This window comes from Lutzomyia longipalpis, chromosome 3 (genome assembly GCF_024334085.1).
Source record: "Lutzomyia longipalpis isolate SR_M1_2022 chromosome 3, ASM2433408v1".
NCBI classification, from domain to species: domain Eukaryota; kingdom Metazoa; phylum Arthropoda; class Insecta; order Diptera; family Psychodidae; genus Lutzomyia; species Lutzomyia longipalpis.
The window spans coordinates 11933234-11950759 of NC_074709.1; the positions used below are offsets into that span (position 1 = coordinate 11933234).

General features: G+C 37.3%; 3 protein-coding genes across 3 annotated transcripts; 2 read left to right on the forward strand and 1 right to left on the reverse strand.

Moving 5' to 3' along the window:
• Nucleotides 1-53: 53 nt before the first annotated feature.
• Nucleotides 54-1837, forward strand: LOC129792181 (eukaryotic translation initiation factor 2 subunit 2). The gene is made up of 3 exons (XM_055830993.1): nt 54-258; nt 578-992; nt 1190-1837. Exons 1-3 carry the CDS (start codon nt 241-243, stop codon nt 1711-1713), a joined length of 957 nt encoding a protein of 318 aa, XP_055686968.1. The 5' UTR covers nt 54-240; the 3' UTR covers nt 1714-1837.
• Nucleotides 1815-6992, reverse strand: LOC129792182 (cleavage and polyadenylation specificity factor subunit 5). Its single transcript, XM_055830994.1, has 5 exons — nt 6627-6992; nt 6265-6529; nt 5523-5688; nt 2159-2273; nt 1815-2053 (listed from the first exon to the last, which is right to left on the reverse strand). Exons 1-5 carry the CDS (start codon nt 6776-6778, stop codon nt 2026-2028), a joined length of 726 nt encoding a protein of 241 aa, XP_055686969.1. The 5' UTR covers nt 6779-6992; the 3' UTR covers nt 1815-2025.
• A 55-nt stretch (nt 6993-7047) lies between these two features.
• Nucleotides 7048-17178, forward strand: LOC129792180 (uncharacterized). Its single transcript, XM_055830992.1, has 4 exons — nt 7048-7223; nt 11791-12034; nt 12949-14344; nt 14414-17178. The coding sequence occupies exons 2-4, from the start codon at nt 11892-11894 to the stop codon at nt 16352-16354; spliced, it is 3480 nt and encodes a 1159-aa protein (XP_055686967.1). The 5' UTR covers nt 7048-7223; nt 11791-11891; the 3' UTR covers nt 16355-17178.
• The last annotated feature ends 348 nt before the right edge of the window (nt 17179-17526 follow it).

The following is a 17526-nucleotide window of genomic DNA, read 5'->3' on the forward strand; positions in this document are numbered from 1 at the left end:
TTTCAAAATTTTTTGCAGAAGAGAAAAAATAAATTTTGGAAAAACATTCCAATGGAAATAAAAATTCAATTGCATGTTGCAGGTGGCACCGCTATCGCTTTCCCGAAAAAGAAGAATTCATCAAGCAAATTTTATTTGGCTGATGCAATAACTCCTAAAATCACAATTTCCCGAATAAAATACAAGTGGAGAGTGAAAATAGTGAAAATTAGTGGAGTTTAGTGGAAAATCTTTGTGAAAATGGCCGAAGAAGATCCGGTAAGTTGGAATTTGCATTGAAAAATTGATAAGCATGCTAAAATGAGGTTAGGACACCCTGCCCCTGGCTTTTCATTGCAATTTTTCTTTCTGGGACTACCTTTTGTGCCCCTTTTGGAACACCCGGAGAACTCTTTTGCCTCAATTTGGTCAGATTTTTCATTTTTTTGGGGGAAATTCTGATTTATGATTGGTCAATGACCTCCCCACTCCAGCACTATGCCCTCACACTCCCAAAAATATCGACGTGTCGCTTTCCGGACACTTTCTTTGGCTTTTATTGCTCATGGGGAGAAATTTTTCTTTTTTTGTTCTCCAGATATTCGACACGACGTTCATGCAGAAGAAGAAGAAAAAGAAGAAGACAACATTTGATTTGGAAGCAGCCCTGGCAGTGGATGGACCCGAATCTGGGTCAGCAGCACCGTCAGACACACAAAATGCTTCGTCCCATCCCGATGATGGTGAGGGTGGTGATGATGCAGGTGGTGTGGACTTCAACGACGACCTAGACCTCGAAACTTTTGGCAAGAAGAAGAAAAGCAAGAGCTCCAGCCAGCCAGCTGTTGACAAGGACAAGGATCTCGGTGGGGGACCCGATGATGGGGAGAATCAAGAGGAGGACTTTGACCTGGATATGGATTTCTCAATGATGAAGAAGAAAAAGAAAACAAAGAAGCGCCTGGATGATCTCATGGTGGAAGAAGAGGAGCGCACAGACGACAAAGAAAATGGTAAGAAAAACAAATTTTCACTGAAGAAAATCCAAAACATTTTTGCACAATGCTATTCCCCTTTACATGCCTTACCGATCTGGATGGGAGTATTTCTGAGAGTGGTAGAATCTTCTTGAATTTCCTTGATTTTTTTTGCTTCAGAGAATTTTCCAAAAACTAACTTTTTCTTTGTAAAAAAAAAACAAATTTTACAGTTGAAGATGCAAATTCTTCATGGGCTGGCTCCGATCGCGACTACACGTACGATGAGCTCCTTAAGCGTGTCTTTGAGATTATCCTGGATAAAAATCCCGAAATGGCAACAGGTGGAAAACCCAAATTCGTCATGAGACCCCCACAGGTGTTGCGTGTGGGCACAAAGAAGACCTCCTTTGCTAACTTTATGGAGATTTGCAAAGTACTCCATCGACTACCGAAGCATCTCCTCGACTACCTCCTCTCGGAGTTGGGAACAAGTGGCTCCGTTGACGGGAATAATCAACTCATCATCAAGGGACGCTTCCAACCGAAACAAATTGAGAATGTTCTCCGTCGCTACATTAAGGAGTACGTCACGTGTCACACGTGCAAATCCCCCCACACAATTCTCCAGAAGGACACCCGCCTGTTCTTCCTCCAATGCGAATCCTGCGGTTCCCGGTGCTCCGTGGCCAGCATCAAATCCGGCTTCCAGGCCGTTACGAGCAAGAGAGCGGCTATTCGTGCGAAAACAGCTTAAAAAACAACCACAAAGAAAAAAAAACTCCGCAGCAACCACCAAGCGCAAAAGTTTTAAATTTAAATAAAATAAAATGTAAATCAGCAAGAATAAATATTAAATTTTTGTGGATGTTGCAATTGGACACGTTGTCTTTATTTTAGCAGATTTCTTGTCTGCAATACTTTTCTTCTTCTTCTTTTTTTGTAGGGGGGTGATGCACCCAATCCGGAGGAGAAAAAAAACTTACCCATCCCTTCTCTTTTTTTTTTAGTCACTCCACTCATCAACTTGCTGCCGGCCCTGCTCATTGCCCCGGAATCCAGATCCTAGTCAATTGATCATGTAGATAAAATTGAACCTACAAAGACAATAAAGATGAGAAGATTTAATAAAAATTCATGGTGGAAGGTGTGTTGGTTCAGGAGTTCAATCAGGTTTATAGATTTCTTTAAAAAAAAATTACCTGCACAATGCCTGTGGCAGTGATGAAATTATCGGCCCATATCCCTGGGAATTGTCGTAGAGCTCAAAAAGTGGTGCTGCTACCAATTTGTAGTTCTTCGGAACAGCAAAAAGAGCTATTTTTGAAGTAATTAAAAAAAAGAAAAATAAGAGCATAAATAAAATGAATTAATATTCATTTTCCACTAAAAAGTCTTTCTCTTAATAATCCTAAAACGTTAAACTTATGAAATATAAAACATTTTTTTAAAAGTTAATAATTACTTAATTTAACATTGAATATTGCGAAAATGAATTTTCCCCCAAGATTAAAAACTACTTTTCCATTCAATTTTTATTCAAGAATTCAAAAATATTAAAAATTCGCGAATTTTTGCTCATTTTCTTTGCGCAAAAATTCCCCCAAACAGCTTTACATTATTCAGGTAAGTACATTTGTTTTGTACAAAATTTGTGTGTGTCAGTCTTATTATATTTTAAGTATATAACAACATATTAAAAAACACAATACATTGTTAAATAGTTTCTTTTTCAAATACTTTTCTCACTAGAAAATGTACAAACAAAACTTAGATGAAAAGTTCTGTAGAAAAAAATCTTTTGTATGTCGTTTTCTCTTTTTTTTTTCTCTAGAAATAATAAAACAAGTCTTTTTTTTTTTACATTCACACCGTGCTTTTCATTCTTTTTTATGCTTCTCCAACAAAATCTATACAGTGCCTGTTTTTTTTGTTATTTATCATAATACATGTTTTATTATTTCGAGTAATTTTTGTTTGATAGTGTAATTGTCGATAAATAACTCTCACTGCTTAATTCTTGAAGAAAAGTAAAATATACATTTAAGAATATGTTCTCAGCAGTGAAATTTATTACAATCCTATTTACAAAGTTATTTTGAATTTATTTTGTACCAATATTGTGTTTTATTTTATATTGAAGATCTAAAAAAAAATATTTTTCCAAATTTATTCTTTTTAAACAAAATAAAGGTACAAAATAATTCCAATTAATCACAGATAATTGAGAGAAAAAAAATCACAAAAGGAGTTTTAGGAACTCTACATTATTGCTTATTTTTCATTTCTTTTCTATTCAATCGAAATTTCCTTTTAATTTTAAAGAAAATTAATATATATTTATAACACATTGAATAACAATGGAAAAAAGTTATAATAAAAAAAATAGGAAATAGAGAAGAATTATTATGAACAGTTTGTATTAAAATCAAATAATTTAAAAAAAATCTATTTCTTGTTTTTCTTTGCATTTTAATGTCCTGTTTTTCAAGTAATTAAGTTCTAATAAGATAATTAAGTTCTTAATCGAGAAGTATTGAGACAGTTTTATTTTATTTTAGCTGTGTTTCTTTCAGACACAGCTTTTGTGTACCGAGCAAAATCGAAAGTCGTCAGATCGGGCTCAAACTTGGGATGAGCACGAATTAGGGTCCCCACATTCCAAAAAACGTATGCGCCAAAAAAATTTTTTTCCGGCCGTCCGTCCGGCCGTCCGTCCGGCCGTCCGCCGTGGTTCAACCATAAATTGCAAGAGAACGGTGATAGATAGAGACTTGCGGTAAACGGCAAAGTTCAAATATCGACTGGAAGACATCCGATTATGACGTCAAATTTTACCCCCCACCCCCGCGTCCGCCATTTTGAATAACCTCAAAATTTTGTTTTCGCTATATCTCAGCCCCTGTAATAGCTAAAAATCTGAAATTTTTATATGTTGTAGGCGCCATCAAGACCTTTCCAACGATACCTCATTTTCGAAAATCGGTCAAGCCGTTTAGTCAATATGGCCGCCACAATTTTTCATCGAAAATCGATCATAACTCGAAAACGGCTAGACCGATTTTGATCAACCCGGACTCAAATGAAAGCTCTCAACAAACCCTACAACTCTCTAGAACATCCGAAGTTTCAAAAGTGACCGCTAGGGGGCCAAAAATCAAAAACAAAATTTTCGATGAGTTTTCGATGTATATCTCGAAAACGCCATTATCGATTTGCTTCATTTTTTGATATGTTATAGCTGACTATATTATCTAGCTCCATGCCAAAAATGAAGAAAATCTATGTCGCCGTTCTCGAGATATAGCTTTCCAAAGTTGGCATGTCATATCTCGGGTTCTACAAGTCCGATCTTGATCAACTCAAGCGCAAATGAAAGGTTTCGCGAAACCCTACAAATGTCTAGAACATTGCAACTTCGAGAAATGACCACGAGAGGCGCTAAAGTCAAAATCAAAATTTTTGAAAATTTCGAACTCGAATATTTCGAAAATGCTATTATCGATTTACTTCGTATTTTAATATGTTACAGCTGAGGTTAAGACCTTTCCAACGATAGCTCAAAATCGAAAATCTATGGAGCCGTTCCCGAGATATGGCGTTTTAAAGATTTCTTAGGGTATGAATTTTCAACTTTTCCCGACTTTGCGCGTATTTAAATTAATTTTCGTTCTAGTTTGCTCTCACAAAATTGGTACACTGAGAGAAACACAGCTCTCGTAAGCTTGGTCAGCTTACCAGTACATTTCATTTCTCTATTGAAACAGATAAAAGTCAATTATAGACAAAAATTCTTAAAAATTTGCGAAAAAAGTTCTTAAACTTTTCCTTTAATCAAATCCATTCGGTTTTAGTGAAAATAAAAACTTGTTATGCTATTTTTTAATTACTCAAAGGCAACAAGACTGTTCTGAATGTGCTAAATATTGTATTAATCTGTGCTCAAATCAGGGCTTAAACTTTTCAAAGCTTTTGATAATTAAGATGTCTTTTTAAACTTAATTCTAAGCTTTTTCCTACAACCAAAAATATACTTTTTTGATATTTTATTTTGTTGAAAATATTCCCTAAAAGATTGAAGTTAATACTGAAAAATGAAGCTAGATTTTTTTTAAAGCGATATCGGCATATAGTAAAAATCTTCTGGATAGATTTTGATCACAACAAATTTTTGGAAATCATCTTCAAAGAAGAAAGAAAATATAGAAAATGATTTTGTTCAAATCTGATAAATTTTCCTTGAACAATGTAGAACAAAATAGAAAGATTGAATTTCCATATATATCTCAGAAACTACAGGACCTACAAATTCTTGGTCAAAAATGTTTCTTACTAGTTTCTTTAGACTTCTTTAGGAACGGTCAAAAATTATTTAATTTTCAATTAATTTTAATATTCATTTCTCTCTCTGTTCAATACTTTTCGATGCAGCTTTTTATTAACTTTTCTTTCAGGATAAAATTACTTTTTTTTTTCTAATCTTATGTGATCTAATAAATAAATTAAATATATTAAGTAGTAAATAATATATAAAGAAAATATTATACAATGTTCTTTTCACATTACCCTTTTCATGGAGTTGGACGAGAAACAAACGTTTGTGTTCCTTGGGCTTGGTGATATGGGGCGGAATATACGGGTACTGTGGTGGTTCGAAGTTTGGTCGCCACCAGTTGCCGATGGTATCCTCCACAATCCACTCCTGCTTTACACCATCCTGTCGCCCGAGTGTCTGTGAAATCCTAGCGTGTTATAAAAAACTCTTCTCCTCCTCTCAACGCCATCATCATTATCACTTCATTTTGTTTTCTTGCTAATTAGCTCTTCTTCATCACACGTGATGTTTGATTGTTTTTTTGTTTTTCTTCTTCTTTTGAGCATTCGCCTTCATCACAAACATTCTGAGGTGAAATTGTTATTACATTCTTCTACACAATATATAAATTATTTCATTTATATCACTTTCAAAGACAAAATAACCTCCCAAATGAGGAACTATAGAAGAGTGGATTAATGTGAATTTATACAAATGAGAATTTTGCAGCTACAGGATCATTTACAATATACTTTTTCTTAGATTATTTTTTACAATTCTGTTGAAAAAATCTCTTTTTTCTTAGGTCACGTGAAAACTATTGAGAAGATTTTGGTATAAATAAATAATATTGAACTACTTAAGAGGAGCTTTTACTCTTTTTTAGGGATTTTCGTTTGAAGAAAATTTATCCTCAAAATTTGAGAAATTTCAGTGCCAGGAGGAAGACATAAAGGCAGAAGGAAGATGAATAAAATGCAAGATAAAACTTACTTCAGTAAGGAGTCTCTTGAGGCCTTCAACTTCATCTTCGCCTGCATTGAGTTCACCTCCGGGAAGCTTGAAGAATGTCGTGCCTAATTGGAGCAGCAGAACGTGTGGCAGTCCATGTTCGTGCACCAGAAGGACTCCCTCCACGGATCTCCGCATGCCGATACGATCAAATTCATCACGCATCCGCTGGAATCGTGCCGGAACTGATGGATCCTTCTCAAAGAGGGGCTCCTTCGTGCCAAATGTGTAGTTAGTTAAGGGATACCTGCAAGAATGAATCCCACCCGGAAGATGTTTTATAAAAGAAAATATCAATCCGGAAGTAATGGCGTCGCCCCGTCAAGCTCAAAACAAATACTCACAGATTAATGGTTCTGTTGATTGTAACAGATTGATTGAGTGCCAGCTTCTGTTGCTGGACATCCGGAGTAGTCGATGGTGGAGCATTTCCCTGACTTCGAGGCCAACCAGTGCCGGTCTTCTGACCAGGAGGAACTGCCTGAATTGTCGCCATGGCTGAATTATCTTCACTGTTTTCCCCTTTCTCAGATACTTTCTCAATGATTTCTTTCACTCACAGCACTCAACACCCACTCAATTGTATCTTCTCAGTGATTATAACTATCCTGGCAAAAGGATTTTAATGAATAAAAAGCCACAAATAATCAATATTTTTTGTGTACGCAAAAATGATGCCGAGCTGTCAGTGAAATCGTCGTCCATTCAGTCAGCTGTTTCGCGAAAGTTCGTACGCTTTGTTGATTGCAGCGACACCCCGTGGCAAATTAAGCTGTCAAAATAGAGAAGTTCCAGCCATTTTGTTTTTGCAAAAAGTGTCCGCAGGAAAAAAATCATAAAGACAGGAAAATTATAGGAAAATACTGCAAAAAAGCGAAAAAACCTATCAAAGAATGATTCATTGCGTTGTGGTGTTTGAGAAAAAGTAGTTTTTCGTCGCGGTAAGTGTTTTTATTTGGGTGAAAAACAAATTTTCATTTGGCGGGGGCAACGCGGAGCTGCGTTGTGTAATTTCTCTGAGACTGCAGTACTTTGTGTAAAAAAAAATATAATTTCACCTCCCTGCGTGCACTGCAGTGGAGGTTGAGAGCCAAAAGAAAGCAATAAAGTTATCATTTATAGTGCAAGGAAATGCATATTTATCCTGGCAGCGGAGATTTGTGGATTTTCCTGACATCGTAGACGCCAATTTGGTGGTCTCTGTTTGGTCTCCGGACTTTCATTCACTCTTATCACCTTTCTCCGTAGTGAAAAGATTATATTTTAACTCTTATCTGCATTCTTTAGCTTTAATTTTATACGTTTTCTTTATTGATTTTATCTGTGTAGAAGATTTTGTAAAATTTTCCAAGATAGATTGTACATAACCTCATTCCGGGAACTGTGTTAATCTTCCTGGGAACCTTTGAACGCTAGCTTTGATGAAAATATCAGTTCTTTAAACACAAAGATTAGCTTAAAAAATAGGTTTTTATTTAGACAGATTTTTCTATTCAGATTCTCCGATTGCCACTGGCAATGAATTCCCGGATATTGGTGGGAATTTGCATTGATTCATAGGTGGTTTCCGGAGGATCTGAACTTGTTGAATCTTCTGTAGTCTCTGGAGTCTCCTCCACAACTTGAGGGCTTGTTACTTCAACCTTTATCTCTTCTGCAATTGTTTTCTCTGTTGTACGAGTGAAATGCTTCAAATTGTGAAAATCTGAAAATTCCTCAAGAAAGAACTTTCTTCCGCGATGACGATTTGTGTGACTTCGGGGACTTGTGGGGGATTTATATCGTGTAGCACGAGTTTGTGGGGACCTTTGCGTGGTAAGATTTGGGGATTTAGTACTAAGAACTGGTGGTGCTCTGTGGAATCCTACTCTGTTGGATTCCGGGGATGCCACAGTGGAGGAAGTATCGGGTAGGGAGAAAAATGATCTTCTGACTGGTAAAAGGGATGTTCTGTTGGGTGCTCCGAGGGGATGCAATTCATAGGGTACGTACTGACTTATGCGAGCTCCAATGGCCAAATTGGTTGATGATTCTCCCATCAGTGGCCAACTAATGTCCTCATCTAGATCCTCATGGGCTGGTTGATGGTCAGGAACAGCCCCATTTTTGATAACCGTAATTGTCTTGATGTGCGTACCATTTGCTGTTGAGAAATCCGTAGCAGCGTAGCTGTAGCTTCGCATATCACGAAGCTGAGGTTCTCGGTGGTTCTCACGGTTGCTGGACGACCCACTGGGTATCCGGACTGAAATTGCAGCACAGAGATGCGGTAGAAGAAGAAGGAGAATTGTTGGAAACTTTTTTGAGAAGAGAAAAAAAAGAGAAAAGAAATTGACAAGATATTCAGGAAACTTCCTTGTATGAGAGAACTGGAGAGGATGAGGAGAAATTCATTTCCTTAATGCGGCACTTTGTATGAAAAATTGAGCGCACGAAAGGCGATTTCCTTGCTAGATATTGACACGAAATGGATTCATCGATAATCCCACGGAATCCCTGCGAGAAGTCTCCCCGAATTGGGGAGAAGACATTAATAAATTGTGGGATTACCCTCTCTCCTTCAAGAGCGAAACTAAAGCCCCTTTTCCACACAAAATATTCGCTACTCCTTCCCGCCCGCTATCACTGCCCTCCGCGTATATCAAATTCAATTTCAATATACCGAAAAGCTTTTGCCTCTCTAAACCTCTTCCGCATGCTGTGAGAAAATGAATTTCAGGGAATATCTCAAGAGATACCTTTTTTAGCACAACTACCTTACCATCTTTTATATCCTAATGTACCACAAGATGGACAAGATGCAAGAAAATCCCAAATGCAAATGCACTTGTGCACTGTGGACGAGACTGAAAGTGAATTGTGTGTGATAAATTCCATTTATACCGACCATTTGGACCATAAGGTGGGCCGCAGAGAGGAGAGTATAGTCGTGTGATCGAGCTCTCGGGAAATCAGCAAAATGTTTTCCATTTCATTTCTGCAACGTTCATCGACTTTCATTCATCTCCCATCCAGCTGATAAGATCGCAAAAAAGGCTACACCGAGATACTCTTCTTTTTTTTTTTGCTTTAAAAGTCGTCTTTCTAGTCATTCGTGGTTTCTTTGAGGCACAGAGAGATGATTATTCTCACCACACAGAGATGTTTTAGAGAGAAAAATCTTACTTTTAGTTAAAAACATGAGAAATACTTTTATGCGGAATACAATACAGAGGTGCGCAACTGAACTGCTGATGAAAAAAAGTAAGAAGAATTTCTTTTGAAAAAAAAAATAATAAGTGCTTGGTAGGTTATTTCACAAAGACCTAAGGAAAATTGGAGGATTTTGCTTAAAAGAATTATATTTTGAAAAAAAAACTCTGCCTTTTTGATGTAAAACATCTTTGTAAAAAAATTATTAATATATTAATTTTTGAAATTATTTCGTTAAAATAAAAATATTTATTTCTTTAAATAATTTTTTAGCTATAATCTGATTCTGATTCGTTGAACCCTTTCAGATCCGCAATCAATCTAGCAGGCTGATTGAACTAAAAATAATTTTTATGAGTTTTTTAGGGCTCAAATAAGGCATTTTCAGCAAAAAATCCCAACTCAAAAATTTTCAGTTTTTCGTCTTTCCTGATCCTGTGAGTCCTTGGGGATGTCATTTGTGGTTATAAAATGATTAAGGATTATAAATACATAGTCTTATACTAATTTGGATTCAATATTCATAAAATAACTATACAAAATGAAACATTATCAAAATCGAGCTTTTAGGTCAGCGTATGACTTAATGGACCTTAAAGGATTAAGAAAAAGAAAACTAAATAGGTTTCCAGTGCTCTTACCTTTTCTAGTTTATGAAGTTTCGAGAATCTTCATCAGGTGTGAAATTGCTTTTGAAAATTTAATCTTATTTTATTACAAGATATCTTAAGAAAAATCTTAACTATATTCTACGTCTGAATCTTTATTTTACCAATCATTAGCTGAAAGAGTTGAAAAAAAAAAACGAAAATATGCTGTGCTGAAAGAACAAGAAAATTCAAGGTAGTCTTAAAAAAACCCTTTTAGGATTTTTTTCTCTAAAATAATTTTCTTGTTTCGCTTATTACAATGAAAAGATTTTTTTTAGTCGATATTCATCGTAAAGTTACTAAACCTAATGGTGAGTAAAGGTAAACTGCGCCAGAGACATTAAAAGAGCATTCCAGAGATTTCCACAGCTCTCAGAAATTTTCATTTTGTACCATTTACAAAGCTCTAGCAATTAAGGACAATGATATATCCTTAAAATGATATTTTAATGATATATCATTAGCTAATTCTTTACAGAAGGTATTGAGATAAAGATTTTCTCAGCTGGTAGAAAATCTAGGCCTAAAACCACAATTTCGTCTTGGAATCGTTTTAAGGTCAATTTTAGAAAAACAAAAAGAAACCCCTTTTAGTGTAGGATCCTAGGTTTTTATCCGACAAAGCATTGCCCTATATTGCCCACAACTTCGTCTTTACTAGCCTAAATATAATAAATTATTATGAGTCTTTTCTCCCTTGGGTTAGGTCTTCTAGTACTACTTGACTACTAGACTAGTAATGCAAAACATTTGGGTTGGGGATTTTTGTTTAGTTCTTTGTGAAATGTGGAACGAGACAGACGTGGTAGTGATTATTGCTCGTCGGCTTTAGGCCATATACACTACTAGGTCCACGGAAAGTTGAACTGATTCCGTCTACAATCACTTCTGAGATAATTCCTTTACTTGTTGAATGAGTATTCTTTCTTATCTTCTGACTATCTGCCTATTACTTTGAGATTAAAGTGAAGGAAAAAAGAGAAAATTACTTATGCATAGGTAAGATCCTTAATTTGGAAAGAAATTCTAATAGAAGTTATGCTATGCACTTCCCCTTAGGTAAATTAAGTAGGAAACTTTCTCTCCTAGATCTTCATCAGTGACTGCTTTAGTCAAGAGATATGAGAAAACGATATCTGATCGTTAAATTTCTTCTACTTTGAAGTACTACTACTACTATGAAAACGTCTTCTATCATAATTTAGATCTACTCACCTATCTTTTGATGTTCCTGACCCTTCACCCCCCCCCTTCTATAAATTCTTTCAGATGAGTTGAAGTTGTGATTATTCTTCAGCGAATGATATGAAATGATAAAAAAACTATTTGTCTAAATGTGCTCTGAATTATTCTGAATTACTTGTAGGTGTCTAGGTCAGACAAGGAACTTCAGAATTGATTCCATTTTAGGACTTTGTGATATTTTTTTCTATGAAGTTAATTTTCTGATTTATTTTAAGGCTAAAATCACTTCAATTGCGCACCCATGTATTCTCAAAATGATTTATATTCTACCTACTTTTAGTAATTAGTTTTTTTGGTGATTAAATAGCAAAAATAGTAATCTTTTTTCTGAAAAAAAAAAAAGAAATATTTTTGCTCTAAATGAGCAAAATCTGCAGAGTTCTATTCTGAAAGAAGTGTGTTGGTATTATTTTGATTCTAGGACATTTTGAAGAAGAAAAATCATCAAGGAGAAAATTTTAAAGAGAAAAAAAGAGACATAAAAAGTGAAACAAAGAAAGAAAATTGAGAGAGATATAAAAAATGAGTGTGATAATTCGACTGCAGAATTTGCCATGGTCAGCAAATGCCCTGGATATTCGGGCATTTTTTAAGGGGCTCTCCATCCTCGATGGCGGTGTCAACATTGTTGGTGGTGAAATGGGGGATGCTTTTATTGCCTTCAGGTAAATCTATCTTACATATAATGTTTCTATATATTACGATAATTTTGCTACACAAATTGCATAAATTGGATTCGAGAGCGAGAGTGTAGGTACTTTTTTTTTGCCTTGATTGCTCATTTTGTTTGATTGAGGTAAAATATAACGAAGAAGAAGGAAAAAACATGTGAGCGTGAGATGTTGAACTTGCAACTACTCTTGGAGACTCGTTCAACTGATCATGTCAGTCACCAGCTTGTAAATCACCTAGGGGAGTGATTGACCTGCGTGGCAGAGAGAGAGAAGAAAAGAGATTTTTGCAATGAGAGACAAATTTCGAAAGTTGTAAAGAATTTTCCTTTTAAAATGAATTTTTCTGCAAAATTGTTTAGGTAGAGTTGAGTGGAATCTAAGTGAGAGATTTTGCCTACAATCTACTTATGAAACTGAATTTGCTTCTTTAAACTTATTAAATAAAAATTCCAATAAAGATTGATTTTTAGTCTTTTAAGAACTTCTTAAGGCCTTAAATCAAAATCAACAAACTTTCATTCAACGTCAGTCTTGTTATTAAATTATATGATAAAAGAAACAATTTTAGAGACACTCAACATTTGAATGTATTTCATGACATTTCGATTAATTATTACCTTCTTCAGGTCTATTTTTTTCTAAACTTTTTTTTATTTAAATTTGTACCTTGTCAGCCTTTTTCTACGTCAGATTCTATTAGATCTCATAGATGCTTAACAGATTAGACTCTCAGAATTAATTGATAATACCTACAATTTAAAGGCAAAAATCTTAGAAAAAAATAAATAAATAAAATAAATCTGGTAGTTGTAGTTTAAAAAAAATATATAATTTTGCAACATTGAATGTTGCAGTCATATCGAAAGAATATCTTCTATTTTCTCCTCAAAATCCTTCGTACACAGCACCGACGAGGATGCACGTCAGGCTCTCATGATGACTGGAGGGAAGATTAAGGAGGTGGGTGTTCAGCTTTTTCTCTCATCACGTGCTGAAATGCAGAAGGTGATTGAAACTGCGCGTCAACAAACAACTGCGGCCTTTGCTCAAGTTGCTCCAACCCCTCCACCGCCGGTCATTACGCCCATAGCTCCTGTTGTTACGACCATTGTAGCCACAACACCCGTTATTGAGACACCCCCTGTTGTGGCGACTCCAATTGGAGCTGCTGCAGCTATTGCATCTCCACTGTCGAATCTCCTCACGCGGCAGATGTTGGAGCAGAAATTTCAGCAGCAGGAACAGGAGAAGCTTCAGCAGCAGCTCGAGCAGCAATTGTTGGAGCACAAGAAGGCCCTGTTGCAGCAGCAGCTCGAGAAGCAGGGGGGTTTCAATATGGAATTGGGGAAATCTATTCTCATGGGGGAACAGTTTACACAACAGTTGTCGCTGCAGCAGCAACAGCAACTACTGCAGCAGAGATTTCAGCAGCAGGGTGGTCAGGAGAAGCCGTTGCCGCAGTTGATGCAGCAACATGTTCGGGATCCCAGGCGATCTATTGAGAAGAATGACAAACTCGGGGGCCTGAGCGACAGGGATAAGGATAGAGATCGTCGCGGACGCGATAGGAAGTCACGATCGCGATCTCGCGATCGCCGACGATCACGTTCGAGAGATCGCAGCAGTAGGAGAAGGCGCGAAAGGAGTCGCTCTCGTGATCGACGTGATCGTGATCGTGATCGTCGTCGACGCGATCGTCGAACAAATTCACGCGAAAGGAGTCATGATCGTGATAGATCTAGCAAGGAGAGTGATCGTGAGAGAAATAAGGATCGCCCACGCGATGAGGGGGGTGCAAAGGATTTGGCATTAAAAGCCAATCAGGGTGTTTTTGCATCTGGCATTTGGGATATTCCACCAAATATTCAAAATACAACAACGCAACCCCTTACACTTCAGCCCACTGTGGACATATCCAATGCAGCATCGGCGTCATCCCTTAGTCCAGAGGAAAGAACGAATTTGCTGAAGTTGAGTGAGAAGAGGGATCTCAATGCATTTCAAGGTGGGAATTCATGGAATAATTCTGCTGGCTATTCAACGGGCAATTCAAATGCAAGTAGTAGAGGGAGTGGTCAAATGGATACGGGGTTGTGTGTTAGAATTTCCGGCATGGAACTCATTACGGGTTATGGGGAAATCCGGAGATTCTTTCAAGGACTCGCAATTAATAGTAGCGGCATTAAAATGATCAATGACACCAATGGCAAACGAATTGGTGAGGCTTGTGTTGAATTCATACGTCCCGATTATCGGCGGTATGCTCTTATGCGTGATGGAATGATGCTGAAGGAGAAAAAGGTAAGTTTTTCTTTGTTTTTCTGTTGTGAAGGACAGGATTTGACTTTATGAAAACTTTTTTCGCAAAAGGTTCACGTGGTTGCAATAACACAGGAAGAATTTGATAAAGAAATTGATTCGTACCGTCCACTTTTCATGCAGAGAGGGAGAAATAATCAAGAACCATTTGAGGTTGAGGATGATAATTCACGCGAAAAGGTGCAAAGTGATGCGGATGAACCAACGCGTTGCCTAAAGATGACCAATTTACCGGCTTATGCTACGCAGCAGGATATTAAGAAGATGTATGCGAATTTCTCAATTGATGAAATTGTTCTTGTGCAGGAGAATTCACGCGTTTGTACGGCCTATGTGCGATTCTTCCGGAGCAATGATGCAAAAATGGCATTCAATTTACCAAGTGGAAGTTTGCTGTATCGCAATTTGGACATTAGTTTGTGCGAAGAAGAGAAATTCAATCGAATGATGATGTATCATGCGGGTGGAATACGTGATTCTGTGCGCTCGGAGAGGGAGGAGCGCAGTGATGGAGATCGCTATGACAGGGGACATTATGGTGGGCGGCAGTACAGTACGGAAGATAGAGGTGGGCAGTTTGATAGTCATCGCGATAGGGGGAATTATGACGGGCAACGCGATAGGAAGCAGTATGACAGTGATGGACGAAGTAGTGATGGGCAACAGCAGCATAGTAGGAGTCAATTCCGGGCACGTGGTCGGTCGAGATTTGATAATCCGGACAGGAAACAATTTGAGAGTAAACAATATGAGAGTCATACAATTGAGGATAATGATGAGAGCAAGTGTGAGAGGGCAGATGAAGGAAATAAAGAAAATTCTGATAGTGAATCAGCATATAATCCCGAACAGGATATCACCAATACCACAGCCCTGGGAAGTGAACGGAAAGACAACAAAGGGGAGGCGGAGAAGCAAAATGATTCCGTTGAAAGTGAAAATGTTCTGCAAATAGATGAAGATAGTCACAATGAAGAAGTTTACAAAATTGATGATGATGATTGCATTCCAGCTGAAGTGGAAGTTTCCATGGATATTGTGTCCCAGGAGAGCAATGAAGAGTGTACGAATGTGTTCAAGAAACACGAAGATCCTCGCCTTTCCCGGGGAACACTCAATGATAGCATTCAATTGTCCTTCAATCAGAGTTCTCTCGATCCGAGACTCAATCGTGCTGCCGCACAGGAGAATCGTGATCCACGTTTGGGGAATAGGAAGAAAACTGATTGTGTTGTCATATCGAATCTTGAGCTAAAGATAACAGATAGGGATGTTGTGGACTTCTTCTCAGACGTTGGATTGATTCCCCTTCGTGTTCATATGCTCCTCAATACAGTGGGTCAACCGTCAGGGGATTGTTTTGTCGAGTTCTCCAATCCGGAGGATGCAGAGAAGGCTCTTGTGAAGAATAGGCAACATCTTGGGCAGAATACGGTGACTGTGGAGACCATTGCGAGGGAGAAAGTTGAGGAGATTCTCAATTCATTCGATGAACCCTCACCGGCATTTGAGGTGGATTCCCCGGATGATATGACACCTCCACCACCAACGCCACCATTTGGGATGCGTGGCAGCAATTTTGGGATGCAACAACCACCGAATCTTATGCGAATGCGAGGACCCTTCCCGCCGCGGCTCATGGGACCCAATGGGCCAGCTGGTCCAATGGGGCCACCATTTGGCGGTGTAAGACCACCTTTTGGCGCAATACGTATGAATGGCAATGGGATGATGAATTTAATGCCAAAGGGGTGCATTGTAGCAGCTGAAAATCTTCCCTATCGCGCCACGTACGATGATATCCTCGAATTCTTCAGGGGCTTCGATCTAACACCCACGGACATCATGAGGCGCTTCAATGATAAAGGCCAAGCAACGGGCGATGCGAGGATACGTTTTGTCAATCCTGGCGAAGCTATGCGGGCAGTTGAGACGCGCAATCAAATGCGAATGATGGGGCGACCTGTTTACCTCAATCTTCTTGATAATTAAGTGAATCTTTTTACGAATTAATTTTATAGTTTTTTTGTGCAAAGGGATGTGTTAATGGATTGTGTTGAAAAGAAGGAAGATGAGGACCTAAAAAATGGTGGAATATTTTGTGTTTTAGCAAAAACAAGGAGCCTAAAAGAACAATAATTGAGATGTATTCCGGGAGAGTATATCAATGTAAGGAATCTTTAGTTTATTTATGTTCTAAATTGCCATCATTTTCTTAGGAATCTTCTTGTTTTAATTTTTTTCTTTTTGAAGAGAATTCATTTGAATAAAAATCGTTGAGAAATAAAATATTTTGAGTGAAAGATATTTTTTACAAAACTCTTAGGGAATTAGGTATAAGGAGAAAGGACTAAGACACCAAGAGAATAGAACTTGAAATAAAAACAACTTGTTATGTCCTTTAAAATCTTTAAGGGAATTTTTATCAAAGAATTATTTAAAAAAAAATCTGCTAAAGTATTTAATAATTTTTAAATAAAAGAACATTATTTTACAATTTATATGATAAAACTTTTCAGCAGCCAGTTTACGACATGTAATAAATTCGCAATCATTTAACAAATAGGTTTCATTACATACAAACTTTTTGCTTCCTTTGCACAATGTCTTTAGAATTTTTGTCCATTAAACAAACATTTAGGGAAAATGGGGAAAATGATGGCAGTTAGATGCAGAGAAATTCTTAAAATTTATTACATGGTGTAATTAAATATAAAATAAGATCTTAGTTCCACACTATATACCTACATACATTATATAATCTTCTGTGTAGAATTTTAACAGTTGGCAAGATGAAGAATTTTCAACTTAATGAACTCCAGAGACTTTTTTTTTGCTTAATTTTCCTGCACTCTGCGTTGAAATTAATTTATTACATTTCCAAATGGTTCCGGCAAGTTTATACACCACTCCTCGTCTCCCCCTGTGCTTTCGCAACTAGTGAGAAAACTTACAGAGCTGTGGGGAGAAGGATGAGAAGAGGGTTGTGTGACCAAAAAGTAAATTAAACTCAGCTGCAGAACTATCTTATGTTCTGCAGTATGGATGGACTATACATTGAGCCATCGGCTTTAAGTCTCGCACAGAGTGTGTAAATGAATTGAGCGCCAAGGAGGAATGGTGGTGGTATTTGACTTGAGGAAGAGGATAGAAATCCGCACACA

Bases quoted from the DNA above. Each gene is read 5' to 3' on its own strand.
- LOC129792181 (XM_055830993.1), top strand. The intron at 993-1,189 runs GTAAGAAAAACA...CAAATTTTACAG, and splicing joins CACAGACGACAAAGAAAATG to TTGAAGATGCAAATTCTTCA.
- LOC129792180 (XM_055830992.1), top strand. From the start codon at position 11,892: ATGAGTGTGATAATTCGACTGCAGAATTTGCCATGGTCAGCAAATGCC. The intron at 12,035-12,948 runs GTAAATCTATCT...CTTCGTACACAG, and splicing joins GATGCTTTTATTGCCTTCAG to CACCGACGAGGATGCACGTC. The intron at 14,345-14,413 runs GTAAGTTTTTCT...TTTTCGCAAAAG, and splicing joins TGATGCTGAAGGAGAAAAAG to GTTCACGTGGTTGCAATAAC.
- LOC129792182 (XM_055830994.1), bottom strand. From the start codon at position 6,778: ATGGCGACAATTCAGGCAGTTCCTCCTGGTCAGAAGACCGGCACTGGT. The intron at 6,530-6,626 runs GTGAGTATTTGT...TCATTCTTGCAG, and splicing joins ATCAACAGAACCATTAATCT to GTATCCCTTAACTAACTACA. The intron at 5,689-6,264 runs GTAAGTTTTATC...AGGATTTCACAG, and splicing joins TCAAGAGACTCCTTACTGAA to ACACTCGGGCGACAGGATGG.